At 35.8% G+C, this 25,560-nt stretch overlaps 2 protein-coding genes across 2 annotated transcripts; one reads left to right on the top strand and one right to left on the bottom strand.

Moving 5' to 3' along the window:
• The first annotated feature begins 264 nt into the window (after positions 1-264).
• LOC113234385 (lysosomal alpha-mannosidase-like) lies at positions 265-21,197 on the top strand. Its single transcript, XM_026469694.1, has 11 exons — positions 265-350; positions 3,497-3,589; positions 5,877-6,003; positions 7,282-7,360; positions 8,411-8,531; positions 10,349-10,454; positions 11,832-11,922; positions 14,942-15,308; positions 17,923-18,064; positions 18,975-19,148; positions 20,145-21,197. Exons 1-11 carry the CDS (start codon positions 319-321, stop codon positions 21,195-21,197), a joined length of 2,385 nt encoding a protein of 794 aa, XP_026325479.1. The 5' UTR covers positions 265-318.
• Positions 21,198-22,123: 926 nt separating this feature from the next.
• Positions 22,124-23,233, bottom strand: LOC113234384 (lysosomal alpha-mannosidase-like). The gene has a single exon (XM_026469693.1). It carries the CDS (start codon positions 23,231-23,233, stop codon positions 22,124-22,126), a length of 1,110 nt encoding a protein of 369 aa, XP_026325478.1.
• Positions 23,234-25,560: the final 2,327 nt, after the last annotated feature.

Raw genomic sequence — 25,560 nt, 5'->3', positions numbered from 1 at the left:
TTCAAATTTGAACAAAATATTTCACCTCATAAGGTGGCAAATTAGGGAATGAATTTGGTTTATTGGATTTCACCCAATTTCCGATCACCGATTTTAATAAAACTTAACAAATAAGTAGATGTAATTCCTCAAACTTATGAGGACGGTTTTTTTAAATAAAAAAACTAATAATTATTTGAGACATGTATGGACTTGCGGTTTTTTTTTAAATTGCAGACATCCTTGTTTTTACATTACGTGCAAAAGCAAGCTAACTACTACCGTACAAACAACATCCTGGTGCCGTTTGGCGGTGATTTCAAGTTCCAGGATGCTGGCATGGTTTTCCGCAACTTAGATAAGCTTATTCAGTGAGTATGGTGTTCATAGTAATGCATTGGCTTACAAATAAATGAACGACGGGTCTAATACAAAAACCACGAAAAAAATGTCCCAAGTCAACCTATTTAAACGTAGTGACATTTAAAGGAATATGAAAAAGCTAACACGTTGAATTTAAATTGTAATGTCATCGCAGTACTGTCTAATTTTGCTTGCTTCGCTGTCAGTCGAACAAACGAAGACTAGAGCGTGAATGACGCTCTGTATACGATTTTAACGCCCTATAAGTTCGGACACTTTTTAGCGCGGACCCGACGTCCATATAATTGTAAGTCAATGTAGTAATGTATTATCAATTCTTTATAAATATAACTTAATATTAAATGATTCTTTCAATTAAGTAATTTTTGTGCCTTTTTTATAATATCAAGTGACGGGACGAACAAGTCGTGCGCCTGATGGTAATCTACACGCCTGTTCATAACAGTTGCAGTGCCACTCAGAGCTTTAAATCGCAAAGATCAGAGGGGCACTGCCACTGCGCCCGTCACCCTGAGACATAAGTTGACAAGTCCCATGTGCCTGTGCTTTCACCAGCACCCTTACTTACGCTTTAAGACCGGAACACAGTAATGCTGACATTACTGCTTGGCGGCAGAAATAGATAAGGTGGCAGTACTTCCCTGGACGAACTGTTTCACAAAGAACTCTACCGCTACTTTGTGCCTTTGAGTGCTTGCGAGTGCCTTCGAGTGCCTATGAACCTGCTGAATAGATCATTACAATACTGAATGCCCCCGGTGGAGGAGGCTACCGAATGTTACAAGTGTTGCGCAATGAATGCTTGGTACACCTCCCTCACCGCTGAATGCTCTCGGTGAAAGAGCGCCCTGAGATCCTGATGGACAACCGACATTATAGAGTTGAAAAACACGTCCCTTTTAGAAGTCTATTAAAAACAGAAATATTCAAGGTTATTTGTGAAATAATGAAGCCATGATAGCTTAATGGTTTGCTTTACCGCCTTTCAAGTAGAGGGCAACGGTTCGAATCCGGGATCACAACTTTCATCCCCTAGTTTGCCACCCTTAGAGGTGGAATATTTTCTTCACAAATGGGACCGCTACTGAGGCACCCTCTTCTCAAGTTCGAGTTATCGCGTAACATACATACAAAAAAAAACATAGTCTAATTGAGAACCTTCTCCTTTTTTGGAAAGAGGTTAGCAAAAGAAAGAGATTTCATAATAAAAGAAAGCGCTAGCGTATATTGGTATATATTTATCCGATGCAAAACGCAGGAGAGTGGGGAATTTCGGGGAGGATGCCTACACATCTGAACTGACTATATATTATATAATCTATTATCATCGTCATATCATAAATAACGCACACACTCAACATAGCCCCGCACTAGGGAAACCCTGTGTCGCGGGTGCCATGGACACACACATAGACAACCACAAATTACACCCAAACTCACGAGAGAAATAATTGTAGGCCATACAACTATTTCTCTCGGCCCGGGAATCGAACCTGGGACCTCTGCGTGGCAGTCCGGCATGGTAACCGTTCGGCCACGGAGACAGTTCATATCAGCCGGGAGACGTCCACTGCTGAACATAGGTCTCCCCCAAAGATTGCCAGACTAGCCAGTCGGACGCGACGTGCATCCATCGGTTTCCCGCCGCCCTTACCAGGTCATCCGTCCATCTAGTAAGGGGCCATCACACTGAACGAATTTCGGTTCGTGATATCCATTCGAAAACCTATTTGCCCCAACGACCATCAGTTCTATTCCTCTCAATTGTAATTTCTAATTCCTAATTTATTAAATTTTATACAAAGTCATGGAACAAAACTTATTGTTTATTTATAATGTTATAGTCTGCCTTTTTTGTAGACTGAGTAAAATTACATTTGTAGGGTTGCCAGTTTTCATAAAATTTTAAATAGTTATGTAGTGTTGTCGATGGTTTTATTGATAGATTGTGAAAGAAGATAAAATGTTGCCAATGAATAACTGAATTGACAACATTTAAAATTGATAATGGTATAAAAATTAAGAAATCATTTAGAGATTGTATTTGTTTCTTTTATTACTTGATTTTTGAACGTGCGTACATCAACAGCTGATTATTAAGAGTTGTGACAGTGAGAGTGAGACGTTGCTTTTGAAATAATTATTGATTACAAGTTTTTAATAATTTTCGAAAGTTTTCTCCTGGCTTTCCTTTCATGGTTTACAGCAGCCGAAATGAATGAAGAATTTGGACTGAAATCACTAGCTGCTCGCAAGCGGGCAACACTTTTGCGCAATTAACTGCCATTTTACTCAGTCTTAAAAAAATACAGATTATAGTAATATAGTCTTGCGAGGTTGTTAGTGTATTTCAAATAACCCTGATTCAGATTAAGATTAATTTATTTCACAAATATAACATTACAGTATAAATTGCACTACATGTCAAAGTAGAAGGAATTATATTGAGATCAATTATAATGAAAAATACACAACAATTAGATAATTAACAATTCATTAAATAATATCGTTGTCATTAAATTGCGTATCGAATATCATTCTCCATCAAGTATCGTCATTAGTTGATAACAATTATACAAGAGTATGTCAGTGCGGTAAAAATTAGAATAAAATAGAAAATACTCAATATCGTTACAATTTTAGGTCCATAAATTCATTTACAGAGTATAAAGGATTTTTCAATAAAAGGTCTTTCAAAGGGTGTTTTACCCCAACCAATACGCGTACGTCACGTTTTTGCATTAGCATGACTCTATCGGCATCCGTGGAGTTATTTAGTTTAGTTATAGTTATCCCATATGAGCGAACCGTACAACATCATCGAGTGGTAATGTGCAAAATAGACCTGTCTTAATGCAGAGTCAGAAATGAGCAATTTCAGTTTACGCAACACAAAGACTGCACCACTCAGTCTATCACACAGTCTGTCAACATGGCACTTCCAGTTAAGGTTCGAGTCCAGAGTGAAACCAAGGAACCTACTCTCATTGCATGTCGAAATCGGATTGCTTGCTACACAGGAGGAATTGTGAGACTTCGAGCCGAGAAAACCATGATGTTGGAGTGATATCCAGCTGTATTGTCTTGTTTTTAATATTGTATTTATACGTGACTCATTAATAATTTGTTTCAGAAATGGCAACACCAAGGCAGCCCTTGAGGAAATGAATATAACTTTGTATTACTCCACACCGACGTGTTATTTAAAAGCTGTCATGGACTCCGAGTATGTAATGATAAAGCTCACACTCCAACATAGCCGCACTTAGGAAACCCTGTGTCGCGGGTACCATGGACACACACATAGACAACCACAAATTACACCTAACTCACAAGAGAAATAAATGTAGACCACACAAATATTCCTCCCGGCCCGGGAATTGAATCTGGGGCCTCTGTGTGGCAATCGGCATCGGCGTGCGACCATGGAAGCAGTTAAAAGTGATATAAGGCCCATTTGCATGATAAGTCGCTATTTCTGGTTATAGACTCGATGATAGTCACAAACCATAAAAAAACCGTGGCCTATTCATAGATAGACCATAGATGCCGTCACTTAGCAGGTTAGCATCGACTATTTCGCGTTTCTTGCCATTCGTTACAGTATCACACGACCTTGATCTGCTATAATTTTAACACTTTAAAATTTAGCATTTAGTGCGCTATGCCAATGTAGCAGTTAATCTCGTGTCTAGCACAAATTACATCCGAAACAAAAAAGAGATCGTGCGTCTTCTGAAAAATTCTCACGCAGAATTTCCGCAGCTACCGTATCGTACCTATATGGTTATAATTTCTAATTTAAAAAATGTAACAAATTCTGGATTGTTTATATAATTTTAAACTTTACCCAGTCTCTATATCGTTCAAAGTTCAATTCAACATGCTGCCATCGTGCGGCCAGCAGCTGGACTACGACCAACGATTAACGTCTGAACGAATAGATAAGCAGAAAATTGAAAATATATTAAAATACGAGTTACTGATGATTTGAAATATTACTACGGGTAATATCCTATAGTTGGCACGCTGACGCTAACTAATCACTTTTACTGTATTAATTGATCTGACATAGTTCGTTGTGCTATGTAAATTACTGCTCGGCCGACTGGCAGTAGGAATAGCAGTACTTCCCTTAAATATCAACTCTCGTTTGCACTGAAATCACAAATTAGAAAGCTGAAATAGTACAGCACCAACGACTGACCTGTGTGTACGTCTCCGTATATTCCAAAAATGTTCTGTATTTATTGTAATAAAGATAATATCTCTAACAATGGGGGGCTGTTGAATTCGGTGGTGTAGGAGAAACAGCAAAACATTTAATTTTAAAACAAATTTAATTAATTTCTGTCCATAATAGCAAAGCTCAAGTTAAGCTAATCGATTTTAAGTGAAACAACTGACAACACCCGCCAACTGTTTCAAATTCGGGTTGGCCAATCGGAGCGCAGTTGTCACCGCAATGATTTGGCATAATAGTTTTCAAACAAATTATATGACATTTCGTCTCTAATTCTGGTTATATACTCGATGTCTATCTATGAACAGGCTACGGCTTTTTTATGGTTTGTAACTATAAATCAAAAATAGATATTTTATAAGATAAATCAATGAGCTTCCCTACATACTTTAACAGGCTTTGGACTGTCTGTAAATGGCCTAAATAAATTTATTTAAATCTGTAGCAATATGCAAACACAAGTTACAGGCGTATTTAAATTAAAAGTTCATTGATCGATTGATTTCATAGATGTATATAATTATACTTATAGGTTTTCTCACTTTGTATTCTTTTTTAATTTTTTTTGTATACGCCATGTTTTGTTTGCCTAATATGTTTATTACAGATATTTTATTTTAAATGTTAAATTTCATAGTCTTCCTTTTATTTAAGATGCCACGTTATTTAGACGAAAACAATCCTTAGGGTGGGTATCCATTAGGTCCGCGCACCAACTGTGCTCCGCGCATCTGCAACTGTTCCATTAGTGGATACGTTCATAAGCAACGTTGCACGCTGCGCGCGTTGGCGATTTTTGCGAGTGTGTGTTCCTGGACATGAGCCAACCAACATTCGTGTTCACTCAACGTTCAAATGAAAACTGTGGAGCAATTGCAGATGCGCGGAGCAGAGTTGGTGCGCGAACCTAATGCATACCCACCCTTATGATTGAGGCTTTCGATCAGTATAGTAAAAGTACAGGTGTTTTTTTTTTCACATTTGGCGGGTTCGATTCCCGGTTCAGACGGGATTATTTCAAAATCCTTAAATGCAGTTCGAATTGCTTTTAAAATAAAAATGAAGTCTTCTTTTTGTAAAATTTTCTATGTAGGTTTTTTTTTTTATAATATCACATATTAACTACTACATAAACTGCTACATTAACTGCCTCCGTGGCCGAACAGCTACCATGCCGGACTGCCATGCAGAGGTCCCAGGTTCGATTCCCGGGTCGGGAGAAATATTTGTATGGCCTACATTTACCTATAAATTAATGTTCAATTTGCAGACCAACATTACCAATCAAGCAAGACGATTTCTTTCCATATTCGACCGAAGTTGGCTACTGGACTGGCTTTTACACTTCCCGACCTACCATCAAGTTTTTTGAACGACAGGCAAACAAATACTTACAGGTTGTATAGATATTTTTTTAAATTACTTTATCTTATAAAACGTATACGTTCAGGCTATATATAACCAGATATATCAGGTATATAACCAGAAATGTCATTTAATTTGTTTGAAAACTATTCTGCCCAATCATTACAGTGACAATGAAACAAATGACGGGTGTCGTCAATTGTTTCACTTCAAATCGAATAGTTTAACTTGAGCATTGTTGTAATGGACGAAAATTGACAAATTACATATTTAATATTTAATTACGGATTAAATGTGATTCCGTTTGTTTTGTAATTAGATGTTTTGCTGTTTTTCCCACACCACCGAATTGAACCGCCCCCATTGTTAGAGATATTCATTATCTTTATTACAATAAATACATAATATTTTTGGAATATACGGAGACGTACACACGGGTCAGTTGTTGGCGCTGTACTATTTCAGCTTTCTAATTTGTGATTTCAGCGCAAACGAGAGTTGATATTTAAAAGTGTCATAAGGCCCCTTTGCCTGATGAGTTGCCAGGGTTGGATGGCCCTTATTTCGTTTCTATTTCTGGTTATACACTCGATGGAACGTACCCATTAATTCTAACAACTTTGCGCTATTTTGTGTAATAAGGCCACATTTGGAAAACGACAATGATGCTCGCTGCCGTCCACAAACTAAAACGTGGCTAAATGGCAAGCTGTCAAATATCCGTTTCAAACAACATAAAGATCTCCAAATTTAATGTTTTTTTTTTCATTAATTTAATTTAATAAATGATCTCAGTAAAAAAACCGACCTCAAATGTCATTCATCCCCTAGTTTGCCACCCGTAGAGGTGGAATATTTTCTCCAAATTTAAATGGCACCACTGCTGAGGTACCCTCTTTTCAGTTAAAAATAGTCATCAAAATCGGGCCACAAATGGCCAGAGTTATCGCAAACAAAAAACATACAAAAAAACATTAGTCAAATTGAGAACCTCCTTCTTTTTTGAACTCGGTTAAACAAAATAGGTTGCCTTTCTGATGCCCTTCACTCCCGCACGTATCCATTGTGTAGCATAGTGTATTATCTATGGTGGAGCACGTCACTACTTATACGTATTTTCTTAGCTTGGCGTTGCATGAAACTATGTGAGCTAAATTAAGCTCGGCTGGCATAGTTAGTTGGAACTACGTGAGCTACGATAAGTTAACATCTTCGTTCTAATGAATAGTAGAGTTTAATGAATGTGACAATTTCAAGTGATGAAATTATGTTTTTGAATATGATTTTGAATTTGAATTTGTGTTTTTTAGATGGTAAAACAATTGCAAGTTTTGGCCGATTTGGACAGAAGTAATGAACACTTTATTGAGGAACTGAAAAGTGCTATGGGTCAGTACATTTAAAGCATAGGCATAATAAGGTATAATAGTGTCTTTATTATGTAGACAAATATATAATAGTAATTATCTTTTTTTTTTTATTTTGCAAAATTGTCTCAAGTCGTATGCACCACGCAAGGGACAGTGACCTCGCCTTTGCCGTGTTTTTTTCGATTTATTTTTTTAGTGGTTTGGGTTCAGTTTCGGATATAGAATGACCTCTGTAAATATGGCGAGAATGAAAATCAACACATTGTATAATTAAGATTTATTTATTATTCAAATTTATTAGAATATTATTATTTTTATTTGTCATCAAAGTATTCATTTAAATTGCAACAACATTTATTTATAAGATGTAATATTAATTTATTTACAAACAGTGGATACTTTTCCTCATTTTTAATAATGGGCGGGATCTCATTGAAATGATTATCACTAATATCAGGTTTCTTACTACGGTATGACTTCTTTTTATTTTCCCGATATTTCGGAACGGTTGCACGCTCCATGGTTACGGGTTGACTGGTCAACCCGTCTACCCGTCAACCCGTAACCATGGAGCGTCATACCGTGGTAAGAAACCTGATATTAATGATAATCATTTAGTGAATAACCACGAAAGTCTTAAAATCTCATTGAATATCCTCACCAACATCGAGTGGGGACTTGAGCTGAGTATTGCGTGGTCTAAAAGTGTGTCGTTATCTTGGCTAGTAGCAGTAGAGCTCTGTGAAAGGGTTCGTCCAGGGAAGTACATTACCTATATCTGCCGCCAAGCAGTAATATGAGCATTACTGCGTTCCAGTTTTGAAGGGTAAAGGTGCTGGTAGAGGTACATGGAACTTGTCGACTTATGCCTCAGGACGCGTTGGCAGTGCCCTTCGGTTCTTTGCGATTCAAAGCTCTGACTGGTCTAGCAAGTCCCGTCACTTGGTGTTATCAAAAAAATCTTAGCATACTGACGACGCAACGCCCTAGTGGCATTCATCGGTACTGGCGGCGCTTATCTATTCTTCATTCAGTTATAACAATTTTATTTTATAACACGTACTTTCAGGAGTGCTTCAGCATCACGACGCGATCACAGGCACTGAAAGGGGCCACGTAGCTCACGATTATGAACGAATTTTAGATCAGGCCATTGATGGTATAGTGGCGGTCGTCAGGCAGGCTTTGAAGTAAGTTAAAAAGGCTTTAACGTGAGCAATTAATGATGATAATGATGACCTGGTAAGGGCGGCGGGTAATCGATGGATGCACGTCGCGTCCGATCGGCTGCTCTGGAAGTCGTTGGAGAAGGCCTATGTTCAGCAGTGGACGTCTTCCGGCTGATATGATGATGAAGATGATGATGAACATTTTCGTTAGTGTTGCCATTCATCAATTTGATCAATTACCAACAGTCGCAAGTTCATATATTGACGTGTGTTTTCATTATTTAAGTTAATCGATATAATTTTCTATAAATATTAAAAGATGTAATATAATAAGCTCATTTTATTGGAAGGACAATAATTTTCATATTTGAAGTCGATTAAAAATTGGTCTTAATTTTTTTTAAGTAATCGACATTTTTCAAAACAAGTAAAATAAAGGCGTTAATTGTCTTATTATAGCATTTTTTTACTACATTAATATTACGATTACTTGTAATCAACAAATACTTACTTGAAAAAAAAATCTATTTAGAATCGATTAATTAAGATAAGATAAGATATTTATTTATTCACTCTCACATAAGGAAGATTGTACATTATAATTATATGTTAAACAAGACTTAATAATATCTAAAGTTAGCTACCTTAAGCGAGAGTCTGGAGTTCGTACTAGGTAACTAGACCTGTGTTACATTACAAATCACCAGGCTCCCACCCCATTACAATTTATTTATTTAGTTTTCAAAAAGGTAAGTACATTATCTAAAAGTAAAGATAAGAAGACAATTTGTGGGTGAAATTTGTGTGTGAGTGTGTGTGTGTGTGTGTGTGTGAGTGTGTGTGTGTGTATGTAAGCGTGTGTGCGAGTGCATTAAATGGAAAAGTGACTTAAAAGGAATACGTGTGTTTATGCGTTCAATCGATTTAGGCGAGCGGAAGGAGGTATCCATCACTAAATAGTTCTTGTGACGTCATAGTGGGTACAAAAAATGTGGTACGCTTGGTTTTCATACAAATTGCTGTACTTGCGGCGGCGTCTATCTAGACATATGTCTATGAATAATCTCAGCACAGAGTATTGAAAAAACCGACCTCAAAAGTACGCGGAAGTACGTCTATTTGCTAAGTTTTATTGAAATATCCTTAAATTCGCCACTATACAGGACTTGACACTGGAGATAATAAAATTCGGTTCTCACTACTCAAAGTATATTGAGAGAAAAACGCCTTGAATTGGAGAAATAGCAAAATCAACCATTAAAATAATTGCTCCGTAAGTAAAATTTAGGCGCTTTTTATAAAAATGAATCTTCATGCGTGAATAGCCACCCTTAGAGGTGAATCATTTTCTTCAAAATGAAATGGGACCACTATGGAAGTACCCCCTTTCCAACAAAAAAGAAACAAATACCGGAGTTATCGCGTAACATAGGTACATACAAAAAGACATACAGTCGAATTGAAAACCTCTTCCTTGTTTGAAATCGGTTAACAAAACAAACGGAATCACATTTCATCGGTAATTAAATATGAAATAGGTAATTTTGCAATTTTCATTAAACTCAAGTTGAACTGGTCAATATGAAGTGAAACAATTGACGACACCCGTCAATTGTTTCGAACACTGCGCACTGGCATAGTTTTCGAATGAATTAAATAACATTTCATCTCTATTTCTGGTTATATACTCGATGGTTTATGCACATTGTTTTGTTTTATTAATTGCAAATTTGAAAGTGTAACAATAAATAAAAAAAGCTGAATAGGTGTTCTTGGATAGGTACACCGCTATTCAAGAACGCCATCGAATCATTCTTAAAATGTTGTTTCTGTTGCAGCAAATACATGTACGGCAACGCTCTCAGGTTGTCGAAATTAACTTTCAACAGATGCAAGTTCAACGAGTCATCTTGCTTCAGTTCGGAAAATAGCGATCAGTTCATTGTAAGTATTTATAGCAGAGACTTCAGTTTATCACAGCTCAGATTACAAAACAATAGACAGATGGAGTATACGCAACAAACGACGTGAAACCGCTTTTCATTTATTGTTTGCGTGATAACTAAGGGCACTGTAGGCACGTGCGCATTTGTGTGCGTGTAAAATTGCCAGATGCAGCGAAAAACCTCCCGATTTTTTTTCTGTTAGGTACTTTCTATAATAAACGGTCTGAAAAAATATATAAATTAAAGTTATAAAAATATTTATGTTAAAAACTAATGAAAATAAACAAGAAAGTGTTAAAGGTGTATGGAATATCCAGTAGATATAGGGCAATGGGGTAAGGAGAGCCAAATAGCTCTCATCACCGGCGTAACATCGAATTTAAAAAAATTACTGTTTTTTTTAAACATTTCTATTTTTTCGAGTTCTTAGGTTTTCGCGATTGTTACACATAGGAAATGAAACTATTTTTCTATATTTTTTTTTGTATATTTATTTTTTCAAACAAACCAACGTTTCTGGCCAAACCTTGTCGAACGTTAACGAGTGCCGTCTCCACAAATACAAGCATTGGGAAAGTGCAGTTTAACACTGCTCTCATCATCCGCGGGCTCCTAATACCCCACATTCCTCTACTAATGTTACAAACTGGAAATGTTATTACTACCGTTCCGGATCTATACATCGAGCATTAGTTTCTAATTTTGCTATGTATCGCAATCTCACCATCAAATACTTTTCTATTAAAATTTTTATTAAATTGATTTTGTAATCATTCCATAGCATTGACGATCATCTTCTAATTTAACAAAAATTGTTTGGTTCCCGATAAAACTAAAAACCTGTGAAGTTATGTTAATTTTTTGATTTTATGGACACGTTTTCTCTCAAAATCACTCTGTTTATAACTTGTGCACACAACAACTCTGTGTCTCTCGAATGAGAACCTCCTCCTTTTTGAAGTCGGTTTAAAAATATATACGATTACCTTTTATATTTATCACACATTATGATTACCACGCTGGACTGCCACGCAGAGGTCCCGGGTTCGATTCACGGGCCGGGAGATTTTTTTTTATAATATTAAGTGATAGAACGGACAAGTCGTGCACCTGATGGTAAGCTACACGCCTGTCCATAACAGTTGCCGTGCCACTCAAAGCTTTATATCACAAAGATCACAGTCACCCTGAGGCATAAGTTGATAAGTCCCATGGCCTGCAACCCTACCTTTCGAAACCGGAAAATATTTGTATGGCCTACATCTCTCGTGAGTCATTTGTGGTTGCCTAAGTGTGTATCCATGGCACCAGCACCACAGGGTTTCCCTAGTTCGGGGCTATGAGAGTGTGTTTATTATTATTATTACTATTCTAGGTTGCGATGTACAACCCCCTTGCGTGGAACATAACAGTTCCGGTGAGAATTCCTGTTGTAAATCACATCTACGAAGTTTTTTCTCCGACTGGTTAGTACCCATTTTTTGATGTAGATTCAACAGCTTATACTCCGTCCGTGCATGCTTCCGAAGTTCCGTAATTGTTGACATTACAACCATCGACAACAAGTGCAATACTCTTAGGCGCAACTCACACTGGCGCAGAGTCGAAGCGTCTTGTCGCGTCCTGGTTTTCAACTACAACGCCTGGCGACTCGCGTCGATTCCATATTTGCAAAACACAAATTTGTACCTTAATAATGGGAAAATAGTGATGAATATGCTATAGACGAAAAACATGACGCATCGCTTTGCTTCGACTCTGCGCCAGTGTGAGTTGAGAAATACTATAATTTTATTATAATTATTAATACAAAGATCGAACACTCAGAAAAAACACTCAGAAAAAATTCCTTCGATCCGGTCGGATTCGAACCGACGTCTTCTTGCATACCGTGCCAGACGCTATACCAACTAAGCCACGGAACGAACCAACGGACCTCACGAATCTTTCTATGTGCTTGCGTCGTGTCTTTGTACTTGGTCTTTCAACGACTTTTTAGTCGTAGCGCCATCTATGAGAAATCTATGACAGATTTATCACCCAGTTAGTACCTTTACAGCTACCAGTCCTGGCGAGAGATGTCGCTATTCACTGTATTAACTAGTGGAGTAATTTCACAAAAAATAATTGAATATCAATTCAATAAAACTTTAATTACTATAATTTTATTTTTTAATTTTAGTGAAGCGACTTGCTCTTTAGCTCCGATATTTATCGAGCCAACAGATTATGTAACGGCGTAAATTCAAGTAAATCTAATAAATTATAATGAAATGAAATATATTGTAAATAATTATAATAAATTCTTATTGTTCATTATAATGAATCGTCGGATTCTTCTCCATATGAACGGGAATTATCACTCGAATCTTTATTAATGTTTTTTTTATCGGGTGTTCGGCTTTAAGAACCCTCATTATGCAACATTTGCATAAAAAACTATTTCAAAAATTTCCTTTCTGTAACACTTTATGTGTTATACTTGTTATACATCAATAATTATTATTATATATATAATAGTGAAATAACTCCACTAATTTGTTATAATTATTAATACACAGATCGAACACTCAGAAAAAAATTCCTTCGATCGATTAAAAAATAATTGAATATCAATTCAATAAAAATTTAAAATACAGTGAATAGCGACATCTCTCGCCAGGGCCGGTAGCTGTAAAGGTATCTAACTGGGTGATAAAACTTTCATAGATTTCTCATAGATGGCGCTACGACTAAAAAGTCGTTGAAAAACCAAATACAAAGACACGACAACAAGCACATAGAAAAATTCGCCGCTGGTTCGTTCTGTGGCGTCTGACACGGTATGCTAGAAAACGTCGGCCGGATCGAAGGAATTTTTTCTGAGTGTTCGATCTTTGCATCAATAATCATGATAAATAATTTTTCACCTCACTAGCTCGGAAAGGTTTTCATTAGGAGCGTTTTATCCACTCTAGCGTGAATAAAGTTTTTGCAATTCGAACTTGACGATAGAGTGGTGAAACTAACTTTTTCTTTCGATGCAAAAAAACGTAATGACACGTTCAAATACGCGATTTGTCGTACATTATTTATGTAACATAAATCCGTTAGTATATTTTATTCTTATTCAATAATAATTTGACGTTATTTTATTATTTATATATTATTTTATTCTTATTCAATAATAATTTGACGAATATTGACGTTAAATTGACAATGATAACTCATTTTGTTTATGAAATTATTCGAATTCGTCGAAAGATTAAAATAATTTCAACAATCACACAAAATTATAAGTACAAGTAAGAATAAAAATTGATGAGGTGCAAATTCTGAATGCATCCGAAAATAAACTTTTTTTTTTAATTAAAAAAACTGATGTTTTATAGTTCAACTCTTTTTTTTTTCATCTCTCATTTTCCTCGCTATAGTGAGGTGAAAAGTTGTGTGTTTCGCTCGGCAGCAAAATTGTTTTGCGTCTCGTGCCTTCAAACCCTCGCTCGTGGTTCAATCTTAGCTCCCTTCGCTTGCTCATGTTTCAATACAAACACTCGCATCAAAGAACAACTGTGCAGCCTTGCATAACAAATTACTATTTTATATAATTAATAACTGCCTCCGTGACCGTATGGTTCTCTTGCTGGACTGCCACGCAGATTTATTACTCTCGTGAGTTTGGGTGTAATTTGTGTTTGTCTTTGTGCAAGAATACAAGAATACAAGATATTTATTCGCTGAAAAATGTAGTTTACAATGGTGTAAACTACATTTAAAACTTGTAAAACGTGTTGTAAAACTTGGCATGCGAATATTTTACACAATTCTTATTTCAATCACGCACAGTGGTTAAATTTTACATTTTATGTTATCAATTAAAAAATCATTTATATTGTAGTAGCATTGTGTAACTAACAAATTATGTAATTTTATTTTAAATTGCCTACAATTTAGTTCTTTAACTGCATCTGGTATTTTATTAAATAATTTAGGTGCCATACGTGCGTGTCCATGTCGCCCGCGATACAGGGTTCCCTAGTCTGGGGCTATGGGTCTGTGCGTTATTATTATTATATTATGTATTATCCTCAGTCTTATAATAATTTTTAATCACCATCACAAATTTTACTTTTTATCAACTGGCAATATTCCATAATCATCTTTATATGACTGCCTCCGTGGCCGAACGGTTACCATGCCGGACTGCCACGCAGAGGTCCCAGGTTCGATTCCCGGGCCGGGAGAAATATATATATGGCCTACATTTATTTCTCTCTTGAGTTTGGGTGTAATTTGTGGTTGTCTATGTGTGTGTCCATGGCACCCGCGACACAGGGTTTCCCTAGTGCGGGGCTATGTTGAGCGTGTGCGTTATTGTTATTATTATTATTATTATATTTTTTCTTGGTGTTTTTAATTGTTTCATGTAGTCCTTATTATTTCAATGTCTTCCTTGATAAAATCGCTTTTGACGTACAATAACATGTGTTGGTGTGTTTATTACAGGTGAAGAAATACAATCACAATTAGTAGAAATACAGAAGTTACTCCTAAGTTTGCCATTACGTGAATCAAATGCCACACACGAAATCGTATTTATTGCCCGTCTTCAAGCAGTTTCATACAAAACATTTTATATCCGAAAAGCTGGACAACAGCGCCCGGCGTGGCTAAACCGCCGAACCACCATCGACTACAATCAAACGACCACCGAACGTTACGTACATTCTTATTACTTAGAAAATGACAACCGAAGCATTTATCAAACCTTCTTGATGAGTAACATAAAAAAACGTGAAGCAGTAAATGACGACATACATGACACAGCACTGAATGACTCGACATTTGATATTTCAATGGAAGACTCTATGAGGTAAAAAGAAATAAAAAATACATAAATGAAAATAATTTTATCTACACACATATCATAAACTCTCTATAATGTGTTCAAAAATCGCAAAGTACGACCAGAATAAAGATAAACTGTTTTGTTAGAACAAATTTCTTATCTGTGAAAATTTTATTATTATTACATTCAAATGTCGAACATCTCTAAAAAACAAAACAATTTGATTGGACCTCAATTCTAATATCAGTCGATATGAAGTTTTATTCGAAATGAAATGTCAATAGCAATCAATTTTGACAATTTCACACTTTACTTGACATCGAACGATATCATAGTTGGGGCCGATTCTAGTTTGTCTATAAATTAAAAATAAAAACTACGGTTGTGTGACATGCGTGAGAAAAGTTTTTATTTGCCGCCATTTCGCCAGTCGTAACATGCGGTTCCTGAACACATCATAGAGAGCTTATAATATATGTGTAGATAAAGCAGTGTATGAACTGTACATAATTAGGCATTAAAACACTCGTGAGATGTTTTTATGTAAACCCACACTCGTATTTTTATGCTTTCATTCTGTAACAACCACATAAACTACTATATTGTCTCAGAATTACATTTAAAAAAATTATATATACATAGCAGAGAAGTCAAAACAGTAAAAGTAAATTGAGACAAGAGGCATAGGCTCAGGGCTCAGCTTATGCTGAAACAGCGCTGTCAGTCTCAGCCTCCCTTAGGGTATTGAGCGGGATTCATTGCTACGAGGGATTTCATCTTATATCTATTCCTTATAAACTAGCTCATTACGATATCCAGAATAACAAATGCACATATGATTATATTTATGGTTATTGGCATGATAATAATTAGTGTCTAAAAAAAAGGAAAAGTAAAACAATACGAGTAAACAAGTTCATGGGTTCAAGTCCGACATTGTGTGTAGTTGTGTGTCTTCAAAAAAGGAGGAGGTTCTCAATTCGACTGTATGTTCTTTTTTTTCTTTCGTTTTTTTTTTGTTTGTATGTTACGCGATAGCTCCGGTATTTGTGAACCGATTTTCATGATTCTTTTTTTGTTGGAAAGGGGGTAATTCCATAGTGGTCCCATTTCATTTTGAAGAAAATCATCCACCTCGAAGGGTGGCTGTTCAAGCATGAAGATTCACTTTTATAAATAGTACCTAACTTAAATTTAGGAGCAATTACTTTAATGGTTGATTTTGCTATTTCTCCAATTTAAGGCGGTTTTCTCTCAATATACTTTGTGTAGTGTCGTAGTGAGAACCTATTTTTATTATCTAAAGCGTCAAGTCCTGTATAGTGGCGAACTAGGGGATATTTCAATAAAACTTAGCAAATAGACGTAATTCCACGTACTTTTGAGGTCGGTTTTTTTAGTACTCTGTACTGAGATTATATTATTTCAATAGTTATTTATCTTAGGGATTTGTGTCAAATGTATTTTACTATTTTTAAAGTTTTACAGTAAGCACGCTTCAAGTGTTCTGCAGCAAGTTGTTGTTTTAATAATGTTGTTTTATATTTTGCTTTAAAACAACTGGTAATAGTAGTTTAGGCTATCTTTGCATAATGAGAGTTCTTAAAGGTCGAGCGCTACGAGATTTTAAAACGTAATTATGTAATGATTGCGTACAATACTGTTTGCACGAGTAAATTAAAACATCGAGTATATAACCAGAAATAGAGACGAAATGTCATTTAATTTGTTTGAAAGCTATTCTGCCAAATCATTACGGTGACAACTACGTTCCGGTTGCTTAATAACGCAACTTGGGCACGCAGCTCACTTATGGTGTTATCTGAAGTGTCCAATCTAGACTGCAACTCAACCAGGCTTGACTTCAAGGAAGGAAGTGATATCCTTCAGCAGCCTGTAAACATCGACGTGGTTGAACGTAGGTACGTCGTCCGAATCAGTCTCCTTCAGGAGTGTGATAACATCCTGGAGACTCTTCACACCTCCATCCTTCCGGCAAGATGGCATCTGCTCAGCTTTGGCGAGGCTCTCGTAGAGCAACATCTTGCCAATGCAAATCTCATCCTCGTTGAAGTTGAACTTCGTCAATGGTATCGATGGCGCGTTGGACAAACGCCAAAAGCTCATTGGCTATGAGTTGTTGGGAACCCATTGCCACTTACGCGCAGCGGCCTATGTCGCACGAAACTAGAATAATAATAATTCGCACTGCGTATTGGACGCGTCCGTTCCGGAACGCGCACCGAAATGCAATATCAAAAGCTTTACAGAGAAAAATATTTATATCTAAATAGCTAATGTTTATATGTTGGTAAAATTTTGTATGAATAAAAAAATAAATCATGTACATATATAACTATATTTTAGTAAATATTAAAATTTATAATTAAAATCTATAACGTAAAATAAATAAAATCTATATCTGATTCTCTTGTTGAAAGGATTATTCATCTTTATAATTAACTTGTATAAATTAAATTGAATATATATATAAAACGTGAATTCTCAAACTAACTGCTATTATCATTTTTTTTTATTTTAGTAATAGTCCTGAAAAGTTGTTAATATTTTAACAAATAAAGTTGTATATTTTAATATATGTAATAGATACTTATTATTTTTATTTGTATGGTTTAAGGATTGAAGAAATCACAGGTAATCGAGTGGATGCAAAGTCTCTCGATCTCGGTGTAAATGTCAGTACAGAAACAACCACCGAAGAGGATTATGTGGCGACTCTACCTACCGTGAAACCCGAAGATGTTGTTTTGGATAATCAAGTAATTGTAACTTTAACATTGCAGGATGATATGTTGATAATAATAATTGTAACTTTTTCATTGAAAACAAAAACCGACCTCAGAATTTTGCTCGGTTTCAATTCAATTCTCCACCATAGACCACATCCACACGGTGAAGCAGTTGATGGAGAAGTGTCACGAGTACAACCGACCCCATGCCATGGCCTTCGTTGATTATGAAAAGGCCTTCGACAGTGTCGAATATTGGGCCGTGTTCCACGTTCTCTATCGCTGTAACATCGACACTCGCTACATAGATGTACTTCGGGAGCTGTACTCATCTGCAACTATAGAGGTTCGAATGCATTAACTAACCAACCCTGTACCAATCAAACGGGGAGTGTGGCAGGGAGACATCATTTCGCCAAAACTGTTTACTGCAGTCCTAGAAGACGTAGTAAAACACTTGATTGGACGAAATGTGGCATTAACATCAATACGGTTTGCAGACGACCTAGTACTCTTCGCTGAAAACTTTAACGATCTCCAGCGTGCGCTGCGACAACTGTATGATGCTTCTATGTGGGTGGGCCTCAAGATGAATATGTCCAAGACTAAGACAAGGTTATGGTGAACATCTCCAACGTCACAAATTTCACAGTTGGAAGTGTGAAAATGTTGGAGATTGTCGATCAATACGTTTATCTCGGGCATATTTTATCTTTTGGCAAGGAGCGTCAAATGAAGGACATCACCAGAAGAATTCAGCTTGGGTGGGCCGCATTTGGCAAGTTGGACGACATTCTTAAGTCAGCTAAAACTCCACAACAGATTCCACTAAAACTTGGCAAATAGACGTAATTCCACGCGCTTTTGAGGTCGGTTTTTTTAGTACTATGTACTGTATCGGGAGTTTTCAAAATGTTAATTTAAGCTTTTATTTTTACAGTACATGAAGGTTGTGTTCAATAAAAACGGAGATGTAACAAAAATAATATTTAAAGATGGAACAGAAATGCAGTTTACCATCCGCAATTCTTATTACTCAGCGAATTACTTCCAGCATGAGGAAGGACATCACACGTCCGGAGCTTACATTTTTGGCTCCAGCGACCTTCAAAGTGTAATTTATTATTATTTATACAAACACAAAACAAATACAAGTAGTAGGGTGGCAATTGTTATTATTTAAGTTCAGGATACTATAGGAAATGAAACTATTTTTCCGGATTTAAATTGCATGTATTTGTTTTTTCAAACAAACCGACGTTTCGGGCCCTTTACAGGTCCCATGGTCACGGTTGACTGAGGTGGTACAGTCATCAACCAGTTACGTCTAATATTTATATTTATTTAAACTTTATTGTACAATATACTGAAATACTGTCATTCTGTACCAGTCAACCAGTGGGCTAAACAGAAAAAAAAACACAATAGGTTGGTGCTAGACTTAAACAAGAAGAACAATATACTGGAAATCTAATCGATAATTAGTATGGTATAAAATAAATAACATAATAGAAACATACTTACTATACATACATAATAAACTTACATATATATCATAATAATAAATAATATAATATATGTACCTGAAGCAACATTATACAGTCTTGATTTTCACAATTGTCAAACACATGTGTCAGCACAATATGCGTTTGAAAGATAATTTGGTCTGAGCTTGTCTTACATGGAGCGGGAGGGCGTTCCAAAGATGGAAGAAATATTAATGCAAACCACCCTATTTTTTCACTATAGTTACTAAAAAGTTATTAATTAAATATCTTATTTTTAAGTTTACAAAGAACGTTCCAATTTACGCTACATCTGTTTTACAAATTATTTTATTTTATTAAGTTAAAATTATTATTAATTAATAATGGAAATTAGAACAAATTAAAACAGAGGGCCACTGCACCCATCACTTTGAGACATAAGTTAACAAGTCCCCATGTGCCTGTAATTTCAACAACACCTTTACTTCTAAACCGGAACGCAGTAATGCTCACATTACTGCGTTCTCTCTACTAGCTCTACTGCTACTAAAGTAGCCATATGTGTAGCCCGTTAAGCTTTCGTCTTGGTCTTCAATTGTTTTGATTTCGCTACTTACTTTCAGGTAGACATGCGCATGATAAATACTATACAAGGGAACATTGTAAAAGAAGTCAGATTCATATCATCTAAAGATGTGCGCAACAATCTGATATTATACGAGGGTCTTAATTACTTGGAATGTGAATGGCTAGTAGGTCCGATAAACGCTGTTGATCGTAAAGGCAAAGAATACGTTATTCAATATATGACAAACGTAAAAAGCCGGGACGAGTTTTTTACAGATTCCAATGGTAGACAAATCATTAAGAGAAAAAGAGACAAAAGACCAACCTGGGAATTCGACACTGTAGAACCAATACCGGCCAATTTCTATCCAGTCACTAACAAAATATTTATAAACGACGAGAGACTTAAGATTGCTGTTCTCACAGACAGGGCTCAGGGTGGCACTTCTGCTGACGATGGAGAAATAGAATTAATGCTACATAGGAGATTGTTTGAAGATGATTCTCTAGGCTTACTTGAAGCGCTAAACGAAATTAATGATTTTGAAGGCCTTGTAGTCAGAGGTAAACATAGAGTTTTAATATCTGACGCGGAAAATAAAGAACAATATATAAATGAGAAAAAAGAGGTTATCCAATTTCATTTAGAACCTATTGTTTTAGTCGCAGAAGCGTCGCAAGTCAGTTTAGAAGATTGGTTTTACTTGCCGAATAAGACTTTTTCTTGGATGCACAATGTTCCCAATGGAATTCACCTTTTGACACTTGAATCTTGGGGAAATAAGACATTGTTATTGAGACTTGAAAACTATCTAGAAACTTATGATTTGGATAATACAACTATAGAAGTTAATCTGGCAGCAATTTTCAAAAATATACAAGTTATATCGGTTAAAGAAACAACGTTAGGAGCCAATATGTGGTACGAGGATTATATAAAAAAGGTTTGGAATACGGAAAAGCAATTTTCGTGTAGTTTTAACGACGATTATGGAAATTATGGAGGAAAATTCGCTGATAATATAGATGAAATTCATGATTGTGGAATGATTGTTCATTTCAAAGCAAAACAGATAAGAACTTTCGTTGTTGATTATCTTATTTTATAAAAAAATTACACAAGCCTTTATAAATACCGTGGTTCCATTTTGATGATTTCAGAATGGAGCCACAGGATTCCATTTGAGAGTTTTAACGCTTGATACAGAAGCGTGCTGTTGATGTACTGTATGAAATACACCTTATGGACGCCACAAGGGTACTGGCAAATGGAACAGTTGGACCGTTAGGCCGCTAATTTGGAACGACTAAGCGTACAGCGGGGCGTTCAAGCGGTGCATTTTTCTTTGTTGCGTGCACGCTGTAAAACGACTGAGGTTACTTCATCTGTCTCTACTCATAAGGGGAGGGTTTTAAATACATTTTTTTTTAAGTTTTTTTAAATACAATAAAACATGCTTAAATTGGATAGATTTACATATTTGCGACTGCTTAATAATAAGTTCATTTAACAATAATTTCACATATAAACTAGCAATTATATACAGCTATTATTATTAAAAACGCCTTGAATTGATGAAATAGCACAATCAACTAAATAATTGCTAAAAGTAATTGCTCCTAAATTAAAGTTAGGCACTATTTATAAAAATGAATCTTCATGCGTGAACAGCCACCCTTTGAGGTGGATGATTTCCTTCAAAATGAAATGGGACCACTATGGAAGTACCCCCTTTCCAACAAAAAAAGAATCATGAAAATCGGTTCACAAATACCGGAGTTATCGCGTAACATACATACAAAAAAAAAAACAGTCGAATTGAGAACTTCCTTCCTTAACTTCCTCCTTTTTTGAAGTTGGTTAAAAAAGGCCCGATTGTTTTATTTGGGGCATTACTTATAGTCAAGTTTGCCACTATGCAATCATTCTGTTTACAAGCAAATGTGAAAATATTTATATTTCTCCTCTATAAATAATGAACCCAAAAGATATACGTGTAAGTACGGAATGGGTGAATAATAAGAGATATTTCGTCTACAAATGTTCGTATTCAACAATAAAACTCCTAATCTCTTTCGCTCTCAAATTAATTACAAAATCTTCATCAATCACGTCTTTACCTCTTCCACCTTCTTTAGCCGCTTTCAAGTCACCATAACGTCCATAATCATCATTGAAATTCGTCGAAAATGCTGCCTCATGCCTCCAGTGATGTTTTTTATAATCAGTTTTCCACATATTGCCAGCCAGTTTGGTCTCTTTGTAACTTGTAACTGTTATAGTTTTGAAAATGGTCGCTAAATTTACGTCTATAGCATCATGCTTCTTATCACCAACATCCAAATAATTTTCCAGCCTTAATAATATTTTATTATCCCCAAATGGTTCCACAGTTAACAAGTGTATACCTTCTGGCAACGTGTTAGTAAAAGAAACATCCTTATGGGTTAGTTTTAACCATTTTTCTAAAGGTATTTGTGATGATTCACTAATCAAGATTATTGGTTGTAAGTGAAATTCTATGACTTGTTTCTTTTCTCTTATCGAATTTTTCTTGTTATTACCATCGCTAAATAATAATCTATGTTTACCTCTCACAACGAGGCCTCGTCCTTGAGAGATTTCGTTTATTGGCTCCAACAAATCCGTATTGGCCAATTTTAACAACCTTCTGTGTAGCATCAGTTCTATTTGTCCATTTCTTAATGACGAACCACCTTGTGCTCTATCAGTTAGGACAGTAAACCTATATCTTCTATCATTTATATGAATCCTGTTTGTAACTGGATAATAATTACTGGCTATTGGGTCGATAATTGTGAAATTCCACGTAGGTCGTTGAAACAATATGCGTTTTAACATTTGTCTACCATTGGAGTCTGTGAAGAACTCAGCGTTGTTAAACAAGTCTGTATTATATTGCACAATTATTTCTTTACTAATATTATCAGTAACATTTATAGGTCCAACGAGCCATTCAGTTTCAAGAAAATTTAGATCCTTATAAAGTTTAATGCTTATATGTAAATATTCATTAGCAGAAAGACGGATTTCGTTGACTATAGGCCCGTTGGCTGAAGCTTTGACATCAAACAGCATTGATCCATTTTTAACCGATTGATACCTATAAGCATCAGATAACATTCTTTGTGATCCCACTTTAATTGTGTAACAGTTAAAATTAATGTTGAATCGGATCTTTGGTCCTTCGTTTAAAATCACATGCGTTATCTTTCCATCAGAGTTGAGACGCAGTTTCATGAACTGTAACAAAAAAATGAGGTTCGTTAACATTATAATCTAACAACTCATGATCATCGTCAACCGCCTGAGAAGAGGTCTCTTCAGAAGGTTGTGAACTTTCTTAGATATGCAGGTTTAATAATGATTATAGTTCGTCTAATGTTGCTCTTTTAATGTTCCCATAAATCTACTAAATCAGCCGGTTTAAACTGTATCTCACGAAGCCGAAATGATGGCTCATCGCGGGCACGTCTCCTCTGTATTGAGTTATGGTAGGATACTGTGGGAAAATTCCGTAGATGTGGGTAGGGCGTTTGTAGTACAAAAGAAATGCATTCGCGCAATTTGCGGCGGTAAACCAGATGACACATGCAAACCTTTATTCAAAAAACTCAATATACTACCTCTTGCCAGCATGTATGTTAGAGACATCTATGTGTTTATCAAGACTCACTTTAGACATTTCAGAATACAGAAATAATTCAACGGCAAACTCGAGTTAAAATTATGAACCAATTATACCAACCTCGGTGCCATAAAATAATTTATACGAATGATTGCTTCAATACGCACGTAATCTAGATTTTTAATAATTTACCAAATGACATTAAGAGGGAGCAGAGGAAAAATTCCTGATCTTCGATTTGATTTTAGATGGGTATATTCACTTTAAAGTTAAAAATAAAATATTGTATGAGTAACTACACGATATATTCAAGCATAGACACTAATCAGAAACATAAAACAATAAAGTTTCCTCGATAGATAAAAATCACGAAATGACCTCTAATTTTCACATTTTTTTGATTCATCCTCGAAATGCTACAGGTTATTAGGACAAAAATTAGATAATTAATTATATTAATTCACGATCGAGAACTATCACTACGGATTTTTTTTTAATCCCTTTAGTTTTAGAGTTATTCCGCTAAAACGAATTTGGTACTTTTAATGCGCAAAATTCAACATCTTCTGTCGCATGTCACGCGAATTTCAGGCATATATTTGTTTCACAAATTTGGGCGGAGCCAATGTCAAAACTTTTTTGGCATGCTCCCTATTAAATTACTACAAGGACGTACTTTTAAACTACAATTGACAAGATGGCTTTTGACACATTGTTTCTATAGTAGTAAAGAATATTTCGATAAAATGCAATGTACTGTACACAAGACACAATAAATTCCATTACATTTGCACACAAGCTTGCAGGTTGATTATATTATACCTAAATTGTAATTAAACTGTATTCTGGCAAATAAACGTATTCTATTCTATTTTATTAACCGACTTCAAAAAGGAGGACGTTCTCAATTCAACTGCATGTTACGCGATAACTCCGGTATTTGTGAATCGATTTTCATGATTATTTTTTTTTGTAAGAAAGAGGGTACCTCCATAGTGGTCCCGTTTTATTTTGAAGAAAATCATCTACTACTAAGGGTGGCTGTTCACGCATTAAGATTCATTTTTATAAATAGCGCCTAAATTTTATTATTTTTATAAATATCTGGGAATTATAATTGACCAAAGACTTTCGTGGCATTCCCATCTGGAACTGATTATGGGCAGAGTAAGGAAACTAGCATGGATTTTTAAAACTTTAAGACCCGTAACGGATAGAGAGCTATTAACCAAATCTATGTAGCTCTTGTTCAGTCATTTATTGTTTACTGTATACCAGTATGGGGGGCTACCAGGATGAAGTTTATTGACGTAGAGAGAGCTCAAAGAGCCCTTTTGAAGGTCATGTATTTCAAAGCTTTTAGATTTTCTACGGATGTTCTATATAAGATCGGCAACCTCTTGAGTGTCAGAAAGCTGTACATTCTGAACATGACCCTAAGAGTACAAAAAGCATATTCACACACTGTCCGAACAGCATTTGCCAGTCGACAGTACAACTCGCAAGCTTGTCCCATGAAATAAGCATACCGTAATTAACGACACTACAAATCATCGGTCGGGAATAAGACCTCCAGTCTGTGTCTTTGATTTAGCTGGCTCTCTTTGCACTTCAATCTGGAACACATCAGCTACTTTGCAATAAAAATGGTGGACGGTGGTATCCCGTGGGGTTTTGCATAGGACCGTACCACCGGTAAAAAGTTTCAAAGAAATTGAACTTATAGTGTTAGTCTCACAGCGTTTTGCTAAGGCTTTACAATATTATATAGTCATAGCTAAATAATATTTCGCTTTAAATGTGACTCGAACCATGCTTGCAT

Source organism: Hyposmocoma kahamanoa, unplaced genomic scaffold (assembly GCF_003589595.1).
Source record: "Hyposmocoma kahamanoa isolate Upper Pololo Valley unplaced genomic scaffold, ASM358959v1 84, whole genome shotgun sequence".
Lineage (NCBI taxonomy): Eukaryota > Metazoa > Arthropoda > Insecta > Lepidoptera > Cosmopterigidae > Hyposmocoma > Hyposmocoma kahamanoa.
The sequence above is the reverse complement of the archived record's forward strand: the minus strand, read 5'-3'. Positions and strand labels throughout refer to the sequence as shown.

Bases quoted from the DNA above. Each gene is read 5' to 3' on its own strand.
- LOC113234384 (XM_026469693.1), bottom strand. From the start codon at position 23,233: ATGTTATCTGATGCTTATAGGTATCAATCGGTTAAAAATGGATCAATG.
- LOC113234385 (XM_026469694.1), top strand. From the start codon at position 319: ATGGTTTTCCGCAACTTAGATAAGCTTATTCA. The intron at 7,361-8,410 runs GTCAGTACATTT...ACGTACTTTCAG, and splicing joins GGAACTGAAAAGTGCTATGG to GAGTGCTTCAGCATCACGAC. The intron at 19,149-20,144 runs GTAATTTATTAT...ACTTACTTTCAG, and splicing joins GCTCCAGCGACCTTCAAAGT to GTAGACATGCGCATGATAAA.